Below are 12,285 nucleotides of genomic sequence, written 5' to 3' on the forward strand. Positions count from 1 at the left end.
AGGAGAGTGTTTTGTTGATGCTTTCTCTGTTTTTTCAGTTAAAATCTGCATCAGGGAGACAATAACAGTGACAGGCCGTAAGATCCACTGCTGTGACCCTTTATAACAGGGCTGTAAATCTCGCAGTAGTTCACATCACTGTGCACAGGAAGAGTGACGTCAAGGAGGTGGATATCACACCGGAAGTAAGATGAATATACCTTCAAAATAAGATACATTTCAGATATGTGGCGAGCGGACAGTTTCAGAGAGCTTCAGAGGTCTCATTTTTAGAGTTATGTTTTTAGCCTATGTCACGTAGACAGAGACGGACCATGTGTCGTGCAGTCGTTTTCGACAGCACATTCAGTTCAGTATCGTAGACGTGGACTCTGAGTCTGTTGTGGTTTTATCTTGAAAGTCTTCACCGGAAAAAGGGGGTCACGTTGTAAGTAGCTTGATGCCAGTGGTGCGGTAAGCAGCGGCGGTGCCTAGCACCCCAACCCCCGGCTGAAGTATCACCTCGGTGGTGAATCTCCATATCTCCCTCGGTGTGTGGAGCCAGGCACGGCGGGGCTCCGTCACAGCCGGGCTGTAACCGGTGTCCGGAGGATGTGGGCCTCACTGTGTGTCATGTAGCAGGTGAACCGCACTGAAACTGACCGGGTCGCAGTTTTATTCCTTCATGTGAGTAACCCTATTGCTTAATGCTTGAGCTTTGGGCAAGGGAAGTGATACGAACCGGTCACACGCCAAACTCCATTCAAAATCTAGCGGTTTAATGTTCATTTGCTTTTCTGGAAAGGTGCACACATCACAGGACATCATTACATACTTGATGCGATTCCTTGTAATTTCATTCATTATTCAGCATACAGGTGGTCCACAAATATGTCCTTTATTTCGTAAAACAATCATTTTTTCGTCGCTGTGGCCACAATATCACAACGTGTTCTGAGGAGGGAAAATCTGGGGAAATTACAGATGGATCAACCATATGTTTAAGAAAACAGAGCGTATTGACGGTGATATTGACGCCGTATTGTAGAAGTCCTTACATGAAACAAAACGTCTTAAAATGCAATTATCTCAGCCTCTCAGTTTTACCTGCACATAAGCTAACATTAAATCGCTTGATTTTTAAATGAAGTTTGGCATGGTGTACTGGAGGCGACAGTGTTTCCCATGACATCATTGCATAGGCTTCCTCTGAGCAAACGGTAGCTTTTATTTTGCCCCCCCTCCCTGTACATAAGAATGACGCCGGTTTGTTAGACGACGTGACATTGACATTGATGCGGTGCTCAGCGGATACGATGCTGTATTGTGACAGCGTGCAGACCGTGATGCTGTATGTAAATGATGGTCAGGCTGTCATGAAGGCAGAGCCTCATTGTATGGCAGAGTCATTACAGGGGAGAGGACAGGAAGCTGCTCCCATCTCTGTTGAACAAGCACAGCTAATGTTTTATTTGTGAAGCTTCTCTATTTTAGAGCAGTTTTGCTATTTGGGAAATGTCTCTCTGACATCCTCTCCACGAAGAGACAGTTTGTTCTCTTCTCTTCAGTGTCTGTGATGTCATTTGCTGGATCCCACCGTCATTTTTATGATTTCTAATGTTATTACATCGCTGTTAGACGTCACGGCTCTACGCTACTGTCTTCTGTCAGTGTTTGCACTAATGGGTCCACGCTGCAATTATCAACAAGTCCATTTGAACAGATTTCATTCAGCATTAATAAAACCTGGTCTGTGCTGTGATCCCTGCCTCCGGGCCATGCTGGTGAATCTCCCACGTGGCCATGCGTTTCTGTTGTAATCTACTATGCTGACAGTAGAGAGAGACGGTTAAGATTAGATTACCCGGCCTGTGTCCTACGTTGCTTTCGGGCCACACAGTAATTGGGTTATGTAGGCACATTTTCTCCTGTTCTCTATCCAATGCACAGGCCTGTCGGTCTTGTTCATCTCCTCGGCTGTGTCCTTTCTTCTTTCCTCACCACTAATCCCTCCTCTGCCCTCATGCTCACTTGTCTTTCACAGCTTCTACCCTGGGCTGGTGATGCTGATTTTAACATATCTCAATTAGTAGAGGCAAGGTTATGAATGGATATGGAGGCGGGCTCTGCCTTGCCCGATGATATTGCATTTGCATTGCCAGGGCCAAGATATTTGTTGGAGTGTTCTTTAGTGTCAGGACTCCCCCAGCAGAGTGATTGCTCGCTTGAGGCTACATTTTGATGCACACCAAATCTTGGGCATCTTAATGACCTTTGTTGTACCTTTGCTTTGAATTAAGGAAGGTCATTCCAACATGTTGTCATCTTGAGGATTTGAAAAATGGTTGAGTTTTCATTCTTATGTCTGAGGATAATTTGGTCTCCCAATTTTGACATGGTTGCACTAGAAGTTAACATGACCATACTGTATTTTTTACCCACCGGCCTGATGACAGTTGTGTTCTATCTTCTTTCCTTCAGACACGGAGAGCTTGGTCAATGGGAATCACCAGGCCAGTCCAGTCCAGTCTCCCCCGGCTCCTGGAGAGAGAGTCCAGTCTGAGCACAGTGCAATTGTCAGCTCTATTGAGAAGGACCTCCAGGACATCATGGACTCCCTAGTCATGGATGATCCCCAGCCTTCTTCCTCGGAGGGCAAAAAGCCCCCTGGAGGCCAGCCCATTCCCCACTCCCCTTTGTCACCCATGGTGAACGGAGGGGGCCGGTATCTGCTGTCCCCTCCTACCAGCCCAGGGGCCATGTCCGTGGGGTCCAGCTATGAGAATACATCCCCTCCCTTCTCTCCCCTCTCCTCTCCCTCAGCGGCCAGCAGTGGGAGCTTTACCAGCCCGTCTCCTAGTGGAGGACCCCAGGACCAGAGTTCTTCTCTGCCGCCAGTGCCTGTACGCTCCTCTAGCTACAACTTCACCGCCCAGCCTCCGCCTATACCCCAGCCACGGACCATTCTGCCTTTTAGCAGTGGTGGGGTGGGCCAGAAGGTTCAGGAAAGCCCCAGGCTGCAGAGGAAGGTCTTAACTGAGGCTCCTCCAAGCCCCAAGCCAAGCCGCAGAGGGCTAGGCCAAGATGGATCTGAGAGCCCCAGACAGACCTCTCTTCTGTCCTCTACTGAATCTCTCAGTAGTAGAAACATTGTGCCAAGTAGCCCCAGACTCACTCCTAAATTCCCTACCTGTCCATCCCCTTCGCCCTCCAGTCCCAGGACCAAGACAACCACGGTGCTCCAGGAAAGGCCTGCCAGCCCTTTCAGAGAGCAAACCAGTGTAGCTGATGCCTCCCTAACCTCCAGCCCCTCCAGGCAGCTTTCCCAACCCACCAGAGCCTTCCAGCCTCCCCTGGACCCCATCGTCCACATTATCCAAGGATCACCGCTCCAGCAGCATCAACGTTCACTGCAGCCCCCTGAAAGCCCTCGCATGGCCAGGAGGAACATGGAGCTGAACGGTGGCAGTGCAGGGGGCAGCAGTATGAGAGAGCTGCCACCTCTTAGCCCCTCAATGGCTCGGAGAGGCATCCCGGTACTCCCAGGGGCGCTCCCAGGGACGGTCCCCATATTGAGGACTCCAGATAGCCCCTCAGGTCTGGGCAAGTTTGTCCCTGAGAGTCCCAGGCTCCGACGCAAGTCAGGATCTACATCTGAGGAGCCGTCGTGCAGCAGGGGGATCCGAGCCCGCAGTCCGTCACCTACCTCTATGATGATGGAGGGCGGTGGTGGTGCGGGAGTACGGAAGGCGAGCTTTGGGAATTCCCTGTCACCTGCTTACAGTCTGGGCTCCCTGCCTGGCTCGTCTCCTGTATCCAGCCCCAGGACCCATCGGAAAATGTCTTCAGGTAGACCTCACCCTGGGATGAGGGAGAGGAAGAACAGCATCACAGAGATCAGTGACAACGAGGACGAGCTGCTGGAGTACCACCGACGACAGCGAGAGGAGAGGCTCCGAGAGCAGGAAATGGAGAGACTGGTGAGTCAGGAACATGTTTGTACTGCATGAGCTAATCTACCAAAGATACCAAAGTTTTTGCTCATGGTAACTCTTTGGGTCAATTCTTCAGTTGTAGGTAAGGCGATGCTGATATTATCGTTGCACTATAATGGCTGAACATAGTTTTTGGGAATAGAGCTCCAGCCAATTAGTCTTTTATTTTCTTTATCTATGAATCTGTTGAGTCATTTTTGTGGTGGTCATCACAGGTTTGTAGAGGCCGGGCAAAACCTTCTGATGGTGTGATTGAGAAAAACAGAAAATGGTCACATTTGACAAGCAGTTTTTTACTTGAAAAATGACCTGAGTGCATTCTAACTAATCTAAAAGATTGCCATTAGTTTGATTATCACAAGAAGAGTTCTGGTTTACAATGAGATGTTGTAAATATTCTTGCAGAGGTTTTAATCTAACCTCAATGTGAATGACCTCCTGGAAGAGACGAGTGTAACGAATGCAGTATCTCAGTGTTTGTTTACAGTAGGAGGAGTAGCAAAGGCCCGTAAACCATCTCAGTGAACTGTCTGTAACTTGGCTGTCTGCTGTCTAAACTGCTGGTCTCAGGGTGCCCAGATGAGTCCATAGCAACCACATTGTTTGTTGTTTCCTAAACTGAACAGAGGGGGGAGGGAGCGGCGTTAGACATCTTGAACTTGTCTGCCGGTCTGAATGAAACTGCTGAGACAAAGTCCTTTAAAAAGTCTTTATATGTGTCTGTGCCTGCGTGAGAAGCCGTTTGTCCGCCCTGCTTGTAATTACAAAATGGTTGTTTTTGAAAGTGTGAGACTGAGTGAAGGCAGCTCAGCTGGGATACTGAGACGACATGCCCTCCCTCTCTGTGTACCAGGTCATGTTCTGGTGCCTCCTATAGAGGCATGGCAGTTAAACAGTGTGTCGGCAGCACCACATCTATACACTGGCACTGTGTTTAACCCTTAACAGTGAAGTGGGCTCTGCTGAATGCTACAAGGCCAGAGACTTAGAAACACTCAAGTTAATGCTCAGGGCTCCTGTAGCATCACAGAGATAACCTGGAGCTGGGGTTAGGGTACCGCAGTGTCTGACCTCAGTACTCTGAAAGGTAATGGTGGTTTAGTCTCTTAGCTTTCCCCACTCAAACTTCAGGGAAAAGTCAGAATGTTCTCACCTTCTTTCTGTATCATCAAGGTATTTCTGTAATCCAACACATGTCCACTGTCTGCTCAGAATGAGAAACAAAAGTTCGTTTTCATAGGTTTCTCAGGTTAGGGTTAGGGGGTTAGGGATGGAGGAAACAGTATGACAGTATAACATCTCAATGTCAGGTTCAAAAGTAAGTAAAATATTTGTTATGTGAACAAAATGATAATTAAAAAAATAATATTGTCTAATATTGTTTTTCTGATGTTTCAGATTTAGTGGCTTTTAAAAAACATACATTCCCACAAAGCCCAAACCAGCGCAAGTTAAACATCAGGGTGACTGTTTGAGATGACCCATGAGAATAAACAGGGAGGGTCACATTTTTTAGACGGGACGGTACAGCACAAAAGTTATTTCATTGAATCTGTATTTTTTGTATACTCAGCAATTGTTTAGCTTAATAAAAAATCATGAACAGGTTTAAATCCTAACAACAAATACTGTAATAGATCCTTATTTATCTTAGAATATCCTTCGTAAACACCTGAAACATGTTAGACTTTCTCTGAAAAGATCAAATAAAGAAACGCTTTAGTTACAGAGGCTAGTAGAACAGCGGCTAACCACTAAAATCAGTTGTTGTTGTTTTTTTTTAACCTTTTTAAACATTTTTGGTGGATAACTGTTCATTTAAAGGCAGCAGCATATAGAGTGCCGCAGGAATGAGTCCTGTCTAAAAGCCAGAAATCAGTTAGCATTTGTGCACTTCCAGTCCCCTCGTTTCGCGGTCAGAGAGTTTTTTGAATTGGTTTTCAGTTAAATGTGTGAAATAAGGTGTGTGGTTACCACAGACTGTTTTGTTCTACGACATAAAATCCATCATTAAATGTCCCACAGTTTAATTATAAAGCTCTTCCGTGTGTTAAAAAGGGCTAGCGATTGCTAACAAGTGTCTAAATGAGACTACAGAGGTTGTTGGGGATATTAAACGTTAAAGACTAGGCCGTCTTTACAGGCCCACTTTAGTTACAAACTATTCTAACTCTGACTTTACAATTTGTACATTGATCAGTTTATAGAAAACCTGTATAGTAATTGTGTAGGTGGACGCTTAGTGGTGGTGATGTTTAAGTCATGTGACCGTGATGTCGTCTGTTCGTAGCCTAACATTAGCTTTTTACTGCTACACATTTAATTCACGCTTCAAACATCACAAAGTGGTGTTCATCTGTGAAGATTATCTTGATGAACAAAACGTAAACCTGTGTTTGTCACAGATTATTTTCTGCAATAATCCAAAATCCACTGTAAAAATGATTGATGCTAACTTCCAGGTTAGCCTTCAACAATCATCCCTGCAGCTCTCTCTTCCAGAGTTCCCCAACGACTACAGCTAACCTGAAGGAATGACATCAGGATGTGTTCAGTAAAGAGTTTTAGTCTCTTATCATGATCTACAGGCTTTTTCACTCTTGCAACAATAACACTCGTAGGACAAACACTAAGTTGTAATTTCTTGTCGTGATATATCATACAGGCTATTTGCACCTCGACTGCTCATATTAGCCTTCACATACTCCAATCAGTCAAAACCTGGATCCTTTGTTCTTGTTGAAAGGTCATTAGCCACAGCAACCTTTGGACTAGTCCAACTTCCAGGCACTTAAAGACAATATTGACATTAGATGTGCAAATAGTGGCTGGCACATGAGGTGAACACCATGTTTCTGTGGAGTGAATAAGGCATCCAGGGACAAGCGAGGGCTGCCTGAGACTCCTCAGCAGGATTCCTCAGCAGCCTGTGATGTTATTGTATTTTTCGTGCTGCAGAAACTCGCAGCTCTTTGAGGAGGGAGGGCGTGGAGCTGCAGGGCCTGTAATTAGTCACAGTTGACTCACTGTCATGACAGATTTTTTTCTTGCCCCAGAGCGTCCGCATTTAAATCATTTCACACACAGCCTGCTACTCATTCACACAACTGATTACCAAAAAACAAAGTTATGTGAACAGTGAGTCTCGCAGAAGTTTATTCAGGGAAAAGAGTGTTATTGTGAAATCAACAGGAGTACACAGCTCAGAGGCAGCGGCAGGCTGCCGGGAGACTGCAGCTGCACTCAGATACTGAGATCTATCAGGCTGATGTTGAACTTTCAGGTTTTGGCCTGTTGGTGGTTTTGAACTGCAGTTTAATTACACTGTAGAATTGATTAATACCCCGTTGGTTATATAGTGCTTTACCTAAAATATTTACAGTGTGGCATTCAGACTTCTTCAACCCAATTAGTGGAAAGCTTCCAACTTTTTTATTAATTTCTGAGGGAATAATGGATCTTGATGAAAAATGACAGGCATAACTAGGTAGCTGGTATCTATGAGTCAGTACAGAACGGAGCTGTTGGGCCTTGGCGGAGGTATTCGCTCTACTGTGTGCCATTCTAGTAACTAATGTTTTGTGTCCAGCACAATGTGGTTGAAGTGAACTCTGACTCCAGCATGCTGCAGGGGCACAGTGGTGGTGTTGGCGGTGGTTGTGGTGCTGGCGTACAGTATGTTGGTATGATGCAGCCACTTTGATAAACCTCTGCTGTCTGTTTGCATCTCTCAGTATCCACTGTGAAAACACTTGTGTCATGTCTTCTGTGGCTTTGGAGGAGCTTTGTTGTCGATGTCATTGGGTTATTGTGTGTTATGACACTTTAAAAATCTTTTAATGAGATGCTTTCATGTTGGAGCTTAACTCATAGTAGGAGCTAAAAGTCAGGATCATTGCATGCATGGCATGGCAACCAGCTGCAAGTTAGTAAGTTGCTTGTTAGTTAATCAAACGATGATGAAACAGTAATAAAATAATGAGAAACTAATCTGATGTCTCAAGCAGTGCAGTGATAACAACACCAAGAGTAGAGCTACAGACAGAAATCACCTTCTCTGCCCTTCAGTGTCTCAGAGTTATCTCAGACTGACAGAAGGACCAGAGGATGCAGAGACAGGTTTGATGGTACCGACAGATGGAGGCTACTTCAGACTGCTGGAAATTGAAAACAAAAACAGTCACAGTCCCCGCGGCTACGGTCCTGAGTCGCCTCTAGCTTCATACTAGTTATTCTTATGCAACATATACATCTTCATATACAAGAAAACAGCAACAGGCAAATCCCTGAAGACTTTGTACTCATGACAAAGAAAACATTTAAAAACGTGAGTCAGCCTCAAATATCATCATATAAATGAGCAGCATTATATCTGTTCAGTGATACCAGTCAGACGTCAGGGAAAACTCCTTCAGCAGCATTTAATTCAGCTTCATCATGTTGTCCTTTGGAGCCGGAGGTGAGCCCTCTCTAATGACCGGTCTGCAGGGAAGACTGTCGTCCTGTGTCCGTCTGATCCAAGCTGTCCAGCCTGGCACTGCTCTCACCACATGGCCGTCTGACTGACACGCTGTCTTGGCAAACACACTTGGCGTCTGAGCCGAGTCGCAGCATGCTTCGTCTGTGGCAGACTCTCTCTCACACACACAGATGACCTCATCTTTCCTATGTCGTTAGTCAAGACTGCATCATTGTTTTAATGAGCAGACCATAAGCTTTCTCAGTTTGTCTGTGTGCTATAGAAACAAGTCCTCAGTGCAGTGCTGCGTGCAGATGAAATTGCAAAACATTTCAGCCGCTGAAAAAAGCCTGAAAGCTTCTCTCTAAAGCCAGAATAGCAAATGACAGAGAAGCTTCAATATCACTTTGTCAAGAGCTATTTTTGGGTTGAGTAGTGAGTTAATTTTACACAGTGAAACATTATCTCTTAATGAGGGGAGCTCCTGTTTGATTTCCACTCTTAATTAGCTGGCTTGATTGTGTGGCGCTGGCTGGAAGGGGGGTGCACTCAGCCAGAGTCCTGTGGAGAAGCAGATCTGTTGTTGCAGTCCTTTCTGGTAGCTGCTGGAGATTGCTGAAGGTCACAGATTTCCTAATGCGTCTTTGATAAAGGCCCACATGAAGCTTTTTCCTGGACACACAAGTCCAAAGAGACTCAAGTCAGTTTTTTTTTATGTGGAGTTGACCTTGAAGTCAGGGGAATGGGGTTTAGCTCCGAATATTTCTCCTCAGGCAGAAATTTGATTTAGAGGAAGTCAGACTCTGGCCTTTATCATCATCATAGGGTAGACTGACACCAATAACCTGAGCGAGTCTGCCCTGTTTCCTCCGTCGTCTTCTGGCCTCGTGTCCACTCTGCTCTGGCCTGAACGAGCCCAGCAGGATGTCGCACACGTGGGCTGTTTGTGACACACAGAAAAGACTTCCCTGCATGGTTTGAATCTTTGCTACTGTCCATGAGGATCAGTGCACCAAATATACCCTCGCACTGTCGAACACAACACCACATGTGTACTGCACCATCTTACAGTACACGGCCAAATATGTCCAGCTACTGCGGGGCACCAAACTGCCCACCTAGGCTGCCAAATATATCCTGCACCTACACTGGTACAGTGTAGCCACTAACTAGCGGGTGTAACTTTATTCAAGCTGAAGGGGATTCTGTTTTCTGTGAAGGGAACAGGTACGCAGCAGTATATGTTCAGACTACAGGATCAACCCGCCTCTTTGTATGTTTGTGTCACTGGTTCAAATCGTCATGAGGCACATGACTGTGATTTTTACTGTTTTTGGTTGAAAACAGACTGCCACAGATAAGATGGTCGAGCAGACTCTGTGGCTCTTTATCTGGGACAGAGATAAATCTGTTTCTGTGGCCGTCCGAAGGAAAGCTGCAGTAATCCAGGCCTGAGACAACACCAACAAACACGCCTCGGCTGAAAAACAAGATGAGGGCGCGTCATGTCACTTGATGCAGTGTTGATGTTATTTTCTCCATAATTTTAAATTGATCATCAGAGAATATACAGCAGAGGAGGATCACATTTTAATACTAGAAGAAGTGTGTTGTAAGTGCAGCAGTGCAGCCTGCTGTTGTGTGACCTCTCCACTAGAGGGGGATGTCTAACTGTTCAGTAACAGGCTGGAAATTCACCCTCTCATGAAGAAAGGCTTTACGTTCAATCAGGTATTCTTTATTTATTTCTTTATTTGTTTTGATGAGCACTTTAGGTGTCCGTAGGAACAGAATATTGTAAAACACTATAGGCAGAAGCACAAGCACAAACTCTGAGTGTATAAATGTATTGTAATGATAAAACTTATATAATTTTCTTGATCAAGTGATTAATCATGTGGTCTGTAAACCAAGTTGAGATTGTTTTGTTCAACCAATAGTCTGAAACCCAAAGAGAAGAAAGATTTAGTTCACAGTCACATGAGACAAAGAGAAACAGCAAATCTTCACACTGGACAAACTGAAACTCAACAGATTGTTTGAATGTTCGATTTTGCTTGAAAAAATGACTTTAAACTATGAATTAAATATCAAAATAGGTGATTTATTTTCTGTCGACTACCAATTAACTCACCAGTTGCTTCAGCTGTAAGAACTTTATATATTTTTCTTTCTTTTAGTGCTTCCTTCAAGACAGCAACTAAAATATTCTTCATAACAATATCACAATATTTGCTGCAAAAATACAAAGGTAATTCACTAATAATTGAAACATCAGGTAAATGCTGCAGTCCGTCAGTACAAACCTCACTTTTCTTCCAAGCCAGTATCACCAAAACCATATCAGCCTGCTCCATTAATCCCAAATCCCATTTAAAGACATTATATGTAACATTTCCACATTAAATCGTCAGAAAAAGATTAGACCTTTGTTATATTACTTACATTATCCCAGATGTTTCCAACAATGTTTGTCATTTAATCACACTTTTCACGTCTTTAGCATTGTGAGATTGTTTTTGGACATTTTCTTTACTGGAGGTAAAATGATGCACATCTGCTGCATTATCATGTCAAAGAGAAAATATTAGTGTTGAACACATTATATGTAAATATGCAGCAAAGTCAACTGCTTAAGTCATTGGAAGCATGTGTGAAAGCAGTTATCTCCACCTTGATGTTTTCTGCATGAAACAGCTGAAGCTAAAGCCGGTACATGTCCTGTACACCTCCTGCCTGGGTGCATTTATCAGCCGGTGCATTCAGTGTAAAGTTCTGCTCCGGGTATAAAGTTAGCTCTCTGCTTTTCTTAGAACCACACACACACACACACACACACACACATTATGATCTCTAACTCCGCCCCCGTCCTCACCTCCTCTCACAAGACCTGAGTGGAGGTGGGGGGTGGGGGGGTAGGCCACTCTCCATCCGTCCCAAAGTAGCACAGCCAGTTGTGAAATCACTTTACAGTACAGGAGGAGCTGTGTAGAAGCAACATCTACCAGCCCTGTTACACAGCAGATCCTGGGTGTGTGTGTCTGTGTGTGTGTATCATGGACCGGTATCATGTACTGGGTGGCAGCAGGACCGTACCGGTGCTGAGGCGGAGTCTGAGCAGGGAGCAGGCCGTGGTGTATCTGCTGGCTCTGGCTCAAGAGAAGCCGGTCTTTCTCAACAGCTTGACAGCTCTGATGAAGGTAACCGACGCCGCTGCTAATATTAACAAAGCTCTGCCACTCGTTGCTCTCTGACTGGATTGAAATAGACTGCTGATGGTCCTGTGATGGCTCTTTGGTTTGGTTTGGATAATATATGTACTGTTTGGAGAGGTCTGTTGCCTACATGTGACGCTGTGGTTTAAAGCTCTCTGCTGGCTCACTCATTAACAAGGGGAGCTTTCACACTGCTTCTCTACATGGGAGGTTTTATGAGTGGAGCTTGAGAAATGTGTTACATGTGTTTACAGGCAGGTAGAAACTTGCTGTGTAGTTGCTTTTTCAAGTGACATCTCCAAGTGAATCAGTAGGATCCCGTTACATGTAATGAACGACAGAGCAACCATATTATTGACAAGCCCAAACAGTTTGTTGGGCACTTAAAGGGATAGTTGGACAAGTATGGAAACTGTCCTGCAGTTAGAAGTGAAACATCAGTTCAGTGGAAGGTGAACCAGGGAAGTTTTGGATACAACAGAAATAGTGCCAGATCTCAGAGCTCATATATTGTGCAGAGATTGATTTTCCTGCAGAGCGAGGTCAAGAGGTCACCAAGTCACGCTGTGGGGCTGCCTGCACTCATGTAGGTGGTCGACATGGCAGAAGAGATGCATGTGGTTATAACGAAGAGGGA

At 45.0% G+C, this 12,285-nt stretch overlaps 1 protein-coding gene across 15 annotated transcripts in view; it reads left to right on the plus strand.

Annotated features, from left to right (window-relative positions):
* The window catches only part of phldb1b (pleckstrin homology-like domain, family B, member 1b), a 118,229-nt gene that overhangs the window by 66,730 nt on the left and 39,214 nt on the right, over positions 1-12,285 (plus strand). For 14 of the 15 annotated variants that reach the window (XM_084351400.1, XM_084351392.1, XM_084351399.1 and 11 more), the window contains exon 6: positions 2,461-3,959. In XM_084351400.1, coding sequence (XP_084207526.1) covers positions 2,461-3,959 — 1,499 coding nt within the window. Of the gene's footprint in view, positions 1-466; positions 667-2,460; positions 3,960-12,285 lie in introns of those variants that run through there. The other variant, XM_084351398.1, reaches the window with a different exon arrangement.

The sequence above is a fragment of the Pagrus pagrus genome, assembly GCF_965226575.1.
Source record: "Pagrus pagrus genome assembly, chromosome: 4".
Classification (NCBI taxonomy): Eukaryota; Metazoa; Chordata; class Actinopteri; order Spariformes; family Sparidae; genus Pagrus; species Pagrus pagrus.